The 14,315-nt window shown below is 55.9% G+C and overlaps 2 protein-coding genes and 1 pseudogene across 6 annotated transcripts; 2 read left to right on the top strand and 1 right to left on the bottom strand.

Annotated features, from left to right (window-relative positions):
- The first annotated feature begins 532 nt into the window (after positions 1–532).
- PHF19 (PHD finger protein 19) lies at positions 533–7,323 on the top strand. Of its 5 annotated transcripts, none has more exons than XM_032448137.1 (14): positions 533–644; positions 1,929–2,084; positions 2,455–2,536; positions 2,634–2,729; positions 2,817–2,917; positions 2,991–3,139; positions 3,358–3,453; positions 3,565–3,633; positions 4,249–4,369; positions 4,499–4,566; positions 4,663–4,975; positions 5,086–5,171; positions 5,248–5,343; positions 5,430–7,323. In XM_032448137.1, exons 2-14 carry the CDS (start codon positions 1,938–1,940, stop codon positions 5,779–5,781), a joined length of 1,776 nt encoding a protein of 591 aa, XP_032304028.1. In that variant the 5' UTR covers positions 533–644; positions 1,929–1,937; the 3' UTR covers positions 5,782–7,323. The 5 variants fall into 5 exon arrangements, with proteins under 5 accessions (XP_032304028.1, XP_032304031.1, XP_032304030.1 ...); XM_032448138.1 differs by lacking the exon at positions 533–644 and adding an exon at positions 1,097–1,215; XM_032448140.1 differs by lacking the exon at positions 5,248–5,343.
- Positions 1,234–1,938, top strand: LOC116654187 (annotated as a pseudogene).
- A 346-nt stretch (positions 7,324–7,669) lies between the features above and the next one.
- LOC107321802 (protein CutA homolog) lies at positions 7,670–14,110 on the bottom strand. The gene is given in 7 exon segments (XM_015879143.2): positions 7,670–8,287; positions 8,734–8,783; positions 8,965–9,010; positions 9,573–9,632; positions 11,836–11,984; positions 13,870–14,071; positions 14,073–14,110. Coding segments are annotated over 7 exon segments (633 nt in total). The 5' UTR covers positions 14,096–14,110; the 3' UTR covers positions 7,670–8,184.
- Positions 14,111–14,315: the final 205 nt, after the last annotated feature.

Genomic DNA, 14,315 nt, shown 5'->3' with positions numbered 1-14,315 from the left:
CAGGCAGCAGGAAGGAGCTGTCAGGTTTTGGCTGCCTATGGGCTCTGCTAACATGGCCTGAACACGGGGAGCTGGGAGGAGGCACAGCACGGCTCAGCACGGCATGGCACGGCACAATATGGCACTGCACAGCACAGCGTGGTGCTGCATGGTCTCTGACCCCTACAACGGCAACCCAAGACTATTTGGACCATTCCTTTTGATTATTTGGATCTCTCAGGAAATCCCACGCAGGGTTTTGGGTGCTGTGCTGCACGTGCTGCATTTGCCGTTGTCACGGCTGCCGGAGCGCTCCCATCCAGGAGCTTTGAAATGCAATGAATCACCCCAAAATGCAATGAATCACCCCAAAATGCAATGAATCACCCCAAAATGCAATGAATCACCCTGAAACCCGCACTTTGCCCTCCCCGCTCCCCGCTCTCACTCCCCGCAGAGGCAGTCGGCGGCCCCACGTGTTTCTCGAGCCCGTGCAAAGCCGCCCGCAGCGCAGCGCGATGCCAGCGGTTCTGGGAGGCTCCGCTTTGCAAAAGGGAACGACGACGAAACTCGTCCGAAGAGCTCAGAGCCCCGCTGCTGCCTCCGAGAGGTGACTTCAACACCGATGCTCCTGGAGCGGCTCCACTCGCTCCGCTGCCCCGCAGGTGCGCGACGATCGTCGGTTGCGGGGAAGCGCTGAGCGGGGCGACGGGACGAGCAGGGAGCGCTGAGCTCCGACCCCGAGCAGGCCTGGAAACGGCTCTTTATTTTGGCAGCGCTCTTCGCAAATAACCAACCCCGTTTCCTCCTGCTCGGCGCCGCCCGCAGCGCTTCGTGCACCGACGGATTTGGGTGGTTGGTTGTTGGATTTGTTTTTTTTTTTCTCTTTGGATTCGGAGAAAAACGATCCCACGTTCCCGGAATCCCGGAGAGCGGCAGCACGGGCCGTTCCTTGGCGCGGGGCCGGGCGGCGTCTGGGGCATCCCGGGATGCTCCGTGCCGTTCCGAGCCGTTCCGAGCCGTTCCGTGCCGCTCCGCTCGGAGCTCCGGGAGGCGGCCCCGCTCTAATTGCATAAGCGGGACGTCAATGCCCGCGGGAAGAGCGGGAAGATGGCGCCCCGCGCCCTGCCCCCGCCGCGCTCCGCCGCGCCCCGCTGCTGCCCCGGCGGCCCCCGAGCGGGCGGGCGCTGAGCCGGCCCCGTTGTCGGCAGAGCGGCGGAGGAGCGGCACCGAGCGGTGAGCGCGGCTCGAGCGGCCGGGGGGCGGCGGGGCCGGGCGGGACGGAACGAGGACGGGACGGAGCGGCGCCGCAGCGCCTTTGAATGAACCAATGGCGGAGGGTCTCAGGGCTGCGGGGCCGCTCCCGCCCGGCAGGTGCCGCCGCTCCCGGTGTCGGTGTCGGTGAGGTCCCGGGGCGGCTCTGCGGGCTGCGGGTTCCCGGAGCGCTCCCCGCTGCGCTGCTCGTCACCTCCCGGCGCGGCGGCGCTGAGCTCCGTGCGGTGCCGCGCGGTTCTGCCCGGTGCGGTCGGTTCCGTCCGGTACGGCGCTGTCCCGGAGTTGGGCGGCGGCCCCGCGGGGCTCATCCCGGGCAGCGCGGCGGTACGAGCGGCGCTCGGATCGCTTCGACCCCGCACGGAGCCCCGAGGGGGGAAAGTGCCGTCGGGGCGGTGCTGTCAGCAGCCGGGGCTCCGTCCCGCGCTCGGAGCACGCAGCAGCGGCGAAACGCGGCCGCTCGGTTTCACCCGCTTCTGCCCGCGCCGCTCCCCGCTCCCCCAGCGCTCCCGATGGCAAAAACGCGGAAGGAAACGGACAACTCGACTTGGCGATCGATTTAAAGCTGCCGATGCCGAGAGCGTCCGGGCCAACCCCGTACCTACGGAGCGGGCGCCTCGCTCGGCCCGAGGGCGCATCGCGCTGCTGCTGATGGGCGACCGGCTCCGTCCCCGCAGGTTCTGCTGATGGAGAACGGGACGCTGAGCTCCATCACCCGGGACGTGCACGGAGCCGCCGGGCGCAGGGGCGGCAGCTGCAGGGAGCTGAGCGAGGGGCAGTACGTGCTGTGCCGCTGGACCGATGGGCTGTACTACCTGGGGAAGATCAAAAGGGTAAAGGGGGCATCCGGAAGGGTAAATGGGCATCCAAAAGGGTAAGAAGGAATCCAGATGGCTAAGGTGGGCATCTAGAAGGGTAAAGTTGGCACAAAGAAGGGTAAAGAGGGAATTCAGAAGGGTAAGAGGGCATCCAAAGTGCACCTGGTGCAGGTGCTGTTCCCTGGGTCAGCTCACAGCATGCTGGTCTGTGCCTTGAAGTGACTGTGGTCTTTGGAGTGATGGGGATTGATGTCTTAGCTGGGTATCCACCCTGAAACCCACCTTCCAGCAGCTCTGAGAGATGGGGAAAATGGCACCAGGGAAAGAGGAGAGTGCAGGCAGTAGGAGCAGTCATTCATTGGTTCTTTGTGCTGTGTCCCTGCAGGTGAGCGGCTCCAAGCAGAGCTGCCTGGTGACGTTTGAGGACAACTCCAAGTACTGGGTCCTCTGGAAGGACATCCAGCATGGTGAGTGCCAGCCCGTCGTGCCCTGCTTGCTGCTCCCTGGGAGCCCATGTGCCACGGGCAGCACTGTGGGGCCATCACTGCTTTCTCCATCCTCAAGCCGGCGTCCCTGGGGAGGAACCCAAGTGCAGCATTTGCCTGGGAAAGACATCAGGGCCCAGGAATGAAATCCTCATCTGTGGGAAGTGCGGCCTGGGTGAGTGCAGACACAGGGCTCCGTGTCCTGCTGCGTCCTGCTTGTGTCCAGCCAGCTCGGTGATGCTGACCCTGAGCTGTCCCATAGGTTACCATCAGCAGTGCCATGTCCCAGTGGCAAGTAGCAGTGAGGGCCCGCTGGGGACACCTTGGTTCTGCCGCCGCTGCATCTTTGCCCTGGCTGTGCGGGTGAGTGGGGCTGTGGGGTGCTGCGATATGGGCTGTGGTCTCAGTGCTGACCCTGTCCGGCTGGCTCCCACAGAAGGGGGGTGCCCTGAAGAAGGGAGCTATTGCCAGGACACTTCAAGCCGTCAAGATGGTGCTGTCCTACAACCCCGACCTGCTGGAGTGGGACTCTCCGCACCGCACCAACCAACAGCAGTGCTACTGCTACTGCGGGGGTCCTGGCGAGTAAGCAGTGCCTTGCTGAGGGGCTGTTCTGTCCTGTTTTATGGGTGATTTTCTTCCAAGAGAGAGTCTCTGCTTGCAGGGTCATTCTCTGGGGCTGGTGGCTCTGCTGCCTGCTCTGTCCTGCACTGTCTGCATGCAGCTCCTTGCCAAGGAGGGCTCATTCCTGGCTGGGGCGGCTCACACTGCCCTCCCTGGCACTGGCTCCTCTCCCTCCCCAGGTGGTATCTGAAGATGCTGCAGTGCTTCCGCTGCCGGCAGTGGTTCCATGAAGCCTGCACTCAGTGCCTCAGTGACCCCATGATGTTCGGGGATCGGTACGTCCCCATATCGACAGGTCCTGGCTGCATCTCCACACAAGGGCAGATGCTGCATCCTTGCGGGGTGATCCCACCCCCCTCATGCTCTCCATCCCCACTCTTTTCCAGGTTCTATGTGTTTTTCTGCTCCGTGTGCAACCAGGGACCTGAGTACATCAAGCGCCTGCCCCTGCGATGGTGAGAAACTGACGTGGCCCCGTTGTGCTGTGCCGGGTCCCCATTGGGTTTGTGGGGCACCAGTGTGCTGTGCTGTGCTGTCAGGGAGCCAAAGCATGCTTTCACCAGGAGATAACTGCAAAAAGCAATTTGGGAACGAGCCATCGAGTTTTAAGATTAAATATAAGTTTCTATGATACTCCATAGTGTACCTTGATGATCTGAAAGCACTATGTAAAATATCTTAACACTGCTAGCTGCACTGGGGGCGTTGCATAGAGAAGCACTGGGTGCAGAAGGGAGATCCTGAAGGATGTGCTGCTTGGCTTTCACTTATGGAGATGTAAGTGTGAAGTCCCACAGGAGAGAATGTTTTGTAAACAGCCCATGTGTGAGTAAGAGCCATCCTGCTCCTGTACTGGAGTGCACTGAGAGCGCATGGCTGGAGCTTGGAAGAAAGCTGCAACACTGAGTGTCTGTCCTGGGACTGGTGCATCCTTGGACTCCTCACCTTGGGGCTGATGTGGGGTCCCAAGACACGGAGCTGCTGTCATTGTGCCCTGGGCCAGCATTGCTGGCAGTGAGCTGCTCACTGCTCACTGCTCTCTGACCTGCTGGCCTTGGTCACTCCTGCAGGGTAGACGTGGTCCATCTCGCCCTGTACAACCTGGGTGTGCAGAGCAAGAAGAAGTACTTTGACTTCGAGGAGATCTTGGCCTTCGTCAACCACCACTGGGACCCTCTGCAGCTCGGGAAGGTAACGCCTGTGGGTGTTGAGTGTGAAGGGTCAGAGCCTCAGGGGCACAGGGACGCAGGGGGCAGGGGGCCAGAAGGGGCTGGGGTGGCCATCCTGCCCTGAGGAGCTCAGGCTCGTGTCTCCCCACAGCTGACAGGTACCCCTGTGTCTGAGCGCGGCCCCCACCTACTCAATGCCCTCAACAGCTACAAGAGCAGGTGAGTGCTGGGCTGAGAATGGAACAGTGCATGGAGTGCTCCTGCCCTCCTGGGGTCCATTCCTCCCCCCCAGGCTGAAGGCTCCTGCATCCCCAGGTTTCTCTGTGGAAAGGAGATCAAGAAGAAGAAATGCATCTTCCGCCTGCGGATCCGCGTCCCACCAAACCCCCCCAGCAAAGTGCTGCCAGAGAAGGCACCGGGTGAGAGCGGCTCCTGTGAGCAGAAGAGGAGAGGGAAGAGCAGACATAAAGACAGGTGGGAGCTGCCCAGCACTGTTATGCAGCCCCAGCCCTATGTCTTGCCTTTTATCTCTGCTTACAGCCTGCTCCCAGGGCAGCTCCAGCAGCAGAAGCGGCGTGCGGTGCGGCGGAAAAGGGCCAAGTTCCTGCTGGAGGACGCCATCCCCAGCGTGAGTCCCTGCGGGCTTTGGGATGGCCATGGGGGAGGGAGAGCTGTGATGGCCGGGCAGGGGGTTCTGAGCCACTTTGTGGTGTTGAGGTGATGGCTTTTGTGGTGCAGAGCGACTTTACCTCCGCCTGGAGCACCAACCACCACCTGGCCAGCATCTTTGACTTCACACTGGATGAGATTCAGAGCCTGAAGAGGTGAGTGCTGCCCAGCTGTGGTGCTGGGGGAGCTCTGAGGTGCGGGGCCGCGGGGCCGACGCTGCCTCCATCCCAGCGCCAGCTCGGGGCAGACCTTCCTCTCTGACGTGGACTCCACGGATGCTGTCAGCACCTCGGGCTCAGCCACCACCAGCCTGTCCTGCGAGTCCAGGTGAGGGCTGCAGCCCCTTCACCCCCTTCCTGAGGAGCTTCTATCTTCCCTCACAGCACCCCATTGCCTCTCTCCCTGTCCTGCAGCCGGAGGACGGTGGGCAGCCGTAAGCGCAAGCAGACAGTCCTGACCCCCCCCTTGGCACGGCCCAAGCGTGGCAGTGGGGCTGCAAGCAGGCAGCCAGCAGTGGGCAGCCCCCAGGGCAGCGAGGTGACGTATGGGCCTGAGCGTCCGGATGATGGCATCGACAGCCACACCTTTGAGAGCATCAGCGAGGACGACTCGTCGCTCTCACACCTCAAGTCGTCCATCAGCAGCTACTTTGGGGCTGCGGGGCGGCTGGTGTGCGGGGAGAAGTACCAGGTGCTGGCACGGCGTGTGACGCTGGAGGGCAAAGTGCAGTACCTGGTGGAGTGGGAAGGGACCACCCCCTACTGAGCACCCATCCTTCCAGTCCAAACACCTCTCCTGGAGCTGACAGCTGAGCCCTTGGGTGCAGCCAGGCCTTGGTGCAGCACAGGAGGAAGAGAAGGAAGAGGAGGAGGAGGAGGATGCCCCGTGTTTGGCACCCTGGCTGCCTGGAGCTGTGAGGGGTAGATCCCCTCTGCCTTTTTATTGTATTCCTTTGACAACTGTTATTTTATCAGCCCCGTATATGTAAAGAGCAGCGCTGTCCTGCTTCAGCCTTCAGTCACACCGGAGGCACCAGAGGAGTGGGGCAGCTCAGGCCCCTTCTGCAGCACGGGGGCTGCGTGGGCTCCGTGTGGGCTCAGCCTGCAGTCACCATGTCCGGGTTGGAGCAGTGGTCTCACAGGGACCCAGTGCTAAAGCACCACTGCTGTCACACCATGGAGCTCAATGGCTCATCCCTACACCATAGGAAATGGCAGGTGATGCCGCAGCCCTTCCATGGGCTTTCCCTTCTCATGCCATACCCATTCATCTGAGGAATGAATTGCTCTGAGGGGAGGACACCCTACAAATGGCTCAGACCCCATCCCATGGCCTGGATGTGCTGCATTCCCCATCCCAAACAATCACCTCTTGGCATGGCTCAGCTAAACACACACACGTGCCTTAAACCAGAGCGGGCACCACCCGGACTGCTCTTCATTCCTTGAGATGCCCATTCTGCAGTGCCAAACCAGCCAAGAAACCAAAAAGGCAGCAGGGTGCTCCCCCAGCCCATGGGGTTGTCCCTGTTGTGGGCATGCTGCTGCTTCACCGTGTGTTTTCTATATAGAAGGAGAATGAGAACCCCTTGTTGTCTAAAGCAATACAGTCACTTTGTTCAGGAGCAACCTTTTAAGTTCTACTCTCAGATGTAATCATTAGGTTCTTTCTAAGATCCGCTGATGTGTTTGAGCTGCAACACCCTGAGTGCTGGGCACAGCAATACAAAGACCTGCAACGCCTTCATGCTGTGCCACTGGTGCAGTGCTCAGTGCAGAGCTGTGTGCTGAGCTCTGTTCAGCTGCAGCCACGGCGCAGTTTGCATCTATTCATCTGAATGGAGCTGCCTCCAAGAGGCCCCAGTGTTTTGGCAGAGGTTGCTGCCAAGACCCCACCATGCCTGGTGGGGAGCACCATGTATTTCCATATCACGAGTGCCTATGGAGCCCAGGTGACTATCCCAGTTACTGCCTGGGGGGCTGGGGACTGCCAGGAGCTGCACCCAGACCAACCCCATGGGATGTGCTGGGAGAACATGGGTGACCCCAGCTTGGCAGCTCCCTCCTCCTCTCCCTCTCCTCTCCTCCTGGCCTATTGCAGAGAACTGAATATGGAGCCTTTAAAAGTATTTTTGTTTCAGAATATATTTTGCATTAGTTATAATAGATACTATAATGACTCTATGCACCTTCTAAAGATTTATGGTTTCAGGCTGCTGCTTGTAATAACCGACTCTTGTTATATCCAAGTTGTAATTAATATGTCTGATGTACAATTATAAAGTCTTTTTTTCTTCTTTTTTTAACATCACTGCCTCTTTGTGGCACTGAGGGGTCAGTGCGTGGCCCTGGGCAGCACCCCATGCCTGGGTGGTGCTATAGAGAAATGCTGCTAAGCACGGGGATGGCAGGACGATGCAAACAGCTGTGCGTGGGTACAGCCCAGTGACCATTTTCCCTGCTATCTTGTTTCCTGCACCTGGGAGCCCTCCTTGCACTACCTCTAACTGCTGCTGGGGACACACCAGCCTTTGGGCACAGCTCAGTGCCTGCACCACATCCCCACCACCTGTGATGGACACCGACAGAGCCCTGACAGGACCCTCCTGCCCTGCTCACTGCACCGTGCACTGCAATGACTCATGAGGCTGCAGGTAGGAAATGCTCTGGTTTATTCCCTTCCCAGCCACACAATAGATTTATTTCATAACTTGCATCCAATTACACAACACGAGCATCATTTTCTAAGGCTCAGCTTGGTCTGGGGAGAAAGCAGCGAGGCTTTGCCCTGCTGGCTCCTGGGTCCCTGAATGGGGTTGCTTTGCCCAGCTCAGCCCAGCTGACAGGCAGGGCGCTTGCTAAGGTTCAGCCAGTGCCATGTGTGTGAGTGGCACCCGCTGCACCATCCCCAGGTGCTGCAGGGCAGTGCTGCCAGCACCTCCAGGCAGCAGCAGCCCCATGGTGACCTTCCCCATTGCAGTGCTGCCTCCAGGGCCAAGCCAGGGAGGGGACATCTCAAGTGCAAATGACATTCCCCATCTCTATGCCCTGTGCTGTAGCACACCCCTGGGGATGTGAGCTGCTCCCCTGTGTCACTCTGTGCACAGACACCAGCAGAACTTGTCTCATCGCGTCTCCTCAAGAGCAGGGAGGTTTCTGGGCTGTTCATTCAATCCCGTGGGACGTTTTCTCCGATCCACTTGAGGTAGAGGGGGTTTCCTTGGTCGATAGGCAGGCTGATGACTTCAGGGATTTCAAAGGGATGGATGGATCTAAAGTGGAAACAGACGCAGCGGCGCAGTGCCACGGCCACATCCCACAGCAGGAACAGGCTGGCGGTGCAGGAAGCAGCGTGGTGCGTGGGCCCTGCCCCGGGCCATCCCCCCTGACTTCAAAGCACTTTGTGCCACGTGGGAATTCTGCTTTGAGTTTGAGGTTTACCACAGCCACCAGCTGTGCTCAGCACTCAGCGCGTGGGGTGGACAGGAAATCTGCAGATGGGGGGGACCTGCAGACCCTTGAAGCCCTCCTTGTCCCATGCAGGGAGCCCGATGTTCCCAGCAGCCTGCTCCCAGCTGGTGCTGTGCTGGAGCTTTTCTGGCTCTCAGAGTGTACCCAGCAGTGCCTTAGAGCTCTCCTGGGTGGGACTGGTCTCGAGGAGACCCAAAGCCTGAGGATGAGATGGCTGCATACTGCAGATAGAAAGCCCCGTGCTCACCTGACATAGTTGGACAATTCACTTATTTTGGACGTCCTTGTTTTTACTATCTGCAGAGAGTAAAGAAAAAAGAGTAAAGAGAAGGAACAATCCTGAAGGCACAGCTCCACTGCACCCCCCATGCACCACTGCCATGAGCCTGGGGGTACTCGGTTTCAATGCCACCCTGCAGCCCCATTTGGCTTGGGCTCTGGGATGGGAATTGCTGTGACTTGGGGAACTGTCACTTACCAGCAGGATTTCAGTGGATTCTTCCAGTTGCCCTTTCCAAAAATACCTGTATTTAAAAGGAAAGAACCATCAGCACACCCAGCTATGGGTACAGCCTTGCTGATCTCCCTGGCGCTCCCTGCATGTGGCTGTTCCTCTATGAAGTGGTGCTGGAGAAGCATCACTGGTCCTAAATGCTCATGATCCAACATTTGGAGCTCTAAGACCAGGGCCACTCTTGCTGTGCAAGGTCTGAGGGAGCTAAGGGTAGCAGGGCAAGGTGAGGTGAACCCTAACCCTAACCCTAGCCCCCTCTGAATAAGGCAGAGAGACGTCTTGTACAGGAAGCACAGTGCAGTGGGATACTGAGCATGGCACCACACTTTTTCCCTCTCTTTCCCTGCAGGAGTGGAGCTCTGTTTCTTGTGAGTCAGATATGACCTTTCAAAGCAAAAACGCTGCCAGAAGGCCACAGTGATTTCATCTGCATGCAGAGTCCCCATGTGAGGAGGCACCTGGAGGCTTGCGGTGTCTGCTGCATGGGGTGGGGAGGAGAAACAGAGGAGCAGGTGGGCTGTGCAGCTCAGTCCCAGTCCCCTCCTCTGTTGGAGTACAGCAGCCCAACTTACAAGGCCGAGCTCTTGGGCAGGATGTTCACATAGGCAGCCAGCTTCTTGTCCATGATGCCCCTGGGTGAGAGAGGAGAGGGTCAGGGCTGCTCAGCTAGCTGTGACTTGCAGGAACATCTCCGATGCTGCCTCATGCAGCAGATGGGAGACATGGACTTGGGCTCATATTATTACCCTGGGAAAGCAAAGTGATCTCCAGCTGGGGCTGTTCTGGCTCAGATCCTCCTGGCCTGGGGCTGGAACTGTCCCTAGAGCTGCCCCAATCTTTAGCAGCAGGGAGCGGTGCCTGGCACAGAGCTGTGTCCATGGTCAAGTCAGAGGAGCTGAAGGCCAGCTGTGCCAGGAGGCTGTGTGCCCCAGCCACGTGCAGCTCAAGTCACTTAAAGCTTGTAAAGCATCTTGAGTTAATTTGCAGCCCAACAAACAGCAGCAGCATGAATGAAGATCTCCCTGCTGTGCTCATCGTGTAGGACACATGGCACAAATCACTTTGTTTTCCCATCTGCAACTTCCAAGACTCTCAAGCCTTTTCAATACCTTCTAATTGCTTCTGCTTTGCCCCTGCAAATTGCAATCCTGACCGATATCCTGCACTTTGTTCTGGCAAGCTGGGTGAAAACAGGCAGCCACCATGGTAACAGGAAACACTGTGAGATGCTGAACGTGGGCAGTGCAGAATGTCTGCATAATAGATGGTATCTTTGGGTTGGGTACCTGATGTGTATTTCTTTGTCCCTGCCACACTAAACAATAGTCTGTGAAGGGAGATGGGTGAAATATTAATAAGCAGAAAAGCCAAGGAAATGATGCACACAGGCCTAAGGCAGAAGCAGTTCAAGGACTGCCCAGGTGTTGAGTGAATTCTGTGTGGGATGCAACCACCCAACAGCAGGTACGGGGCAGAGGCCACATCTCTGGCTGGGCCACGAGTTTCCTCTGAGGGCTTTAAGTTATTTCTTAGAGATGGTACAAACCTGTTTCCACAAACCCTGATCTCCTTTTTCTTAGAAACAGCAGAAAATTTCCCCGCAGCCTGATCCTTCCTTTGAGCAACACGAAGGAAGAGCACACACGATAGCTCCAAGAAAAAGGTGGGTGGGAAAATAAATGCAGGAGCCCTGTGTCATCCTTCACAACCACTGCTCCTTCATCCAAATTCCTGGAAAAATTACTCCACCAGTAAAAATGTAACCAAAGTACACAGATCTCAGCAACACAGGATGATTTACTTCCTCTCCCTTCCTTGCAAGATAAGGAACAAAGAGTGGGAAACATTTGCAGAGCTGTTAAGACAAAGTGTTTTCAGGAACAGAGGGATCTTTTCAGCAGCCATGTACTGTTGTTCTTGGTTTTTTTTCAGGAGACATCCAGTGGCACAGATACGATTCTACTTGAATTTCTTCATACAGTTGAAGTATTTAAGGTGACACAAAATCCCTTTCAGTAGCCGGTCAGCTCCTGAATGGCTGCTTGGGAATGCTCTGCTCTTACAGAGGACAGGGAGAGTTTTTGGCAAGCGAGAGCATAGCAGGGAAAACAGCTCAGAGAAGGTGTTGCAGGAAACTTAATGGTCCATCATAAACATTTCCCCAGTCAACAGTTTCACTGCTTTGAACAAACCATCTATTGAGTCAGAGACTGACGGATATGTGGAAAAACTGCATGCAAAACATCATGCAGTGTATCTCATACATTGAACGAGAAAAAAATATCAAGGTAATATTGCTCCCTAAAGTTTGCCTGGTGAGCAGGGTGTGGGCTTTGGGTGCACCTCACAAGTGTCTGCTCTGTGCTTTCTGTGGACCACTTCATTTGTATTTGTTTTTATGTTAGCACACTGTGTTTGTCCCTCCTACGAATGCTTGGCAGGGAATTTGTTACTGTTATGTTCAGAGAAGAAGGCCTGTGGCATGTCAGAGCACATGGGATTGGGTCTTAATCCAAATTAGGATGCAGAGATTTAGGGCCACGGCTTTAATAGATCTTAAAAATGAAAGGCAGTGGAATAAATTGGGAATTGGTTTGATGTGTTACTGTGGCACTGGCTTCAGAGGTAACTGTCAGCTTGCTTTAAGAGATCACAGCTCTTGGTTCGTGGGCCTGCGATAGAGGGAGGGAGTGAGGAGAACAGGATCACTTTGGGCAGAGGTGTCAAAGCCAGCAGAGAAGTGCAGCTCCGTTCCAAGGACAAGGAAAGGCTTTATTCTGCAAAAAGCCATTTCCAAACAATTGAAGCAGACAAGCAGGGGAAGCAGCTCAGTACCTTGCAATATCCTTGGCAATCTGCTCGTTGAGGCAGTTGATGAAGACGATGGAGTGGGTCCCAGAGACATAGCTGCCAGTGATGGCAGAGTGCAGCTGGAGAGCAAGGCTCCTCAGCATGGGGTACATCAGCAGAGACAGCGTCACCGCCTGCAGTGCAACACATGAGTGCTGGTTGAAGGGAAATAGGTTGCATTTGCTAAAAACAAGCGTTTATCTTAACATTATCTCTGGCTCAAAAGAGCTCTCCAGTCTTCTTTCAACATTACAGCGGTGCTCATTGCAATTTAAGTGAAAACATGCTCACGAAGCAATTTATTCCCCCACAATGGGGCCAACCTAATGCCGTGCCAAGTTGCCTCTGTTCAGCTGTTCCTGTTGCAAACAGGAGCACCCGGGACATATCCTGCAAGCAAGTGGGGACAGAGCCCCTACCTCCCCAAGGATGTGGATGGAGAAGAGCAGCACCTCCAGGAGGGGCTCTGGACAACACATTCTGTGCAGGCCTTGCAGAGCTTTAGTCCTTTCTTGCAAGTTCTTTTCTGCATTCAGATGTTTTGCTGTGCTCCCAGCCTGTGCCACAGACTTCAGACAGGACTGAAATGCAGTTTTTAGGTTCATTTCATCTTAATTATCTGGTAAAAACATTACAGTCAAATTCAATCTGCTCAGGCACAGAAATCCTTATTGACGCAGCCTGAGTCTGTAGGGCTGCAGAACAGTCCTGCTCTTTCCTTGTGCTGGCAGCGGAGTGGCAACAAGTTGTTTTGCTGCACATCCCATTCCCGGCAAACCCCTCAGCTGCTCTCAGTAATCACATGCCATAAACACAGTCACTTAGAAATGCTACCCATAAATTATCTCAGCTGGGAATAGCAAGGTTAATTTGGTGTGCTGAGTAATAGCCAAAGGATGGGTGCCTGCTCTGGAGCAGCAGCACACGCTGTCTCTGCACAGCTGCTCTTCTCTTTGTCTTCTGTTGTTTTTTAATAACAAACAACGTCTGGCCCTTATTCAACAGCAGTGACAAAAAGGGTTTTGTAAGACTAAGAGGACAGACCTTCTTTCCTCCTTCTTTCCACCCTGCTCTGTGCTCCCGACACACGGATAATGTCAGGAGTGCTTTTGTAAAGACTGAATCCTACAAATATCTTGACACTGCAAAGACAGGGAACGACTGATGCTCAGTACGAGTTGTCTCCTCTCATTCAGTCCATCTGAGGAAACGCTCCTTGTTATCACGAGGTTTCTCACAATCATTTCTTTCAAGCCCATATCTTTCTGTTCAGCAAATTAAACCACCTACACCCACAGCCAGGCTGAGATACGCTGTTGGATTTGCTTCTCAGGATTAGAATATAATCACATTCCCTGCTTAGGACAAACTCTGACCTGTTCAGCACCGGCAATCATTAATCTCCTTGGAAGATGTGTGTGCATGTGATGTGGAAATCCCCACGCACACTTGTGGTTGAGCATCAGCACAACAGTGAGCACCGCTTTGATTTTCTGGTTGATGTTTTTGTGTTTGTTGGTGTTTGAATGGTGACAGCACAGAAGCACTGAGTGTGCCAAGGGAGTGAAGGGCTGAACCTTCAGGATTCCCACCTGAGGGACCTGATAAACTCCTGGCTGCCAAAAGGTTCAAGTGAACAAAACTGAGCAGCCTGCTGTGTGATTATCTCACTGCAAAGCACTGACCAGCAAAAAGGTAGCTGAGCTTAGAGACTAAGATGGTTGGGAGATGTATTTGTTTTGGCTTTGGCCAGCTATAAACAGCTTTAGGGATTAAAGTCACCTTGTGAGGACTTTCCCTAAACGACTCTGCGTGGATGAGGCTCTGTGCAAACCAAACAAACAAACACAACAACCAAACACCACCACAGCTTGTGCCGACCTCCAGTGGAAAAAAACCTCTGAAACTCACTTTGCTCTCAGCAGCCCGAGAACCCCTTTCTCCTACAGGCTTCCATACAGCTCGAGCCCCCCCTGGAGCCCCTCCAGAGCCATCCCCCTGCTGCCCATACCCACTTACCAGCAGCACGGTGCGGCAGCCCGGCCGGGGGCAGCCCTGGGCGGTGGGCAGGGGGCAGCGGGGGCCCAGAGCCTCCATACCCCGGCCGGGAGAGAGCTGCGTCCCGCTGCCTCCACCTGCTGTGCCTGCGCTGGGCAGGATGCCCGGGACGGCTGCCCACAGCCAGCCCTGACTCCTCCTCCTCCTCTGCCCTGCTGCTGCTGCCTGCCTGCCCACACGGGGTCATTGAGGCTGGGAAAGCCCACTCACACCATGCAACACACCCTACTGCAGGGCTGAGCGCAACAGACAACATCACAGACCCCAAAGTCGCCCCACAACTGCAGATCACTCCGTGGTTTAGCAGAGGGTTGTCAGAGTTACGGCACTATGGTTATGGCACTATGGTTATGGCACCATGGTTATGGCACTATGGTTATGGCACTATGGTTATGGCACTATGGTTA

This window comes from Coturnix japonica, chromosome 17 (genome assembly GCF_001577835.2).
Source record: "Coturnix japonica isolate 7356 chromosome 17, Coturnix japonica 2.1, whole genome shotgun sequence".
NCBI classification, from domain to species: domain Eukaryota; kingdom Metazoa; phylum Chordata; class Aves; order Galliformes; family Phasianidae; genus Coturnix; species Coturnix japonica.
The sequence above is the reverse complement of the archived record's forward strand: the minus strand, read 5'-3'. Positions and strand labels throughout refer to the sequence as shown.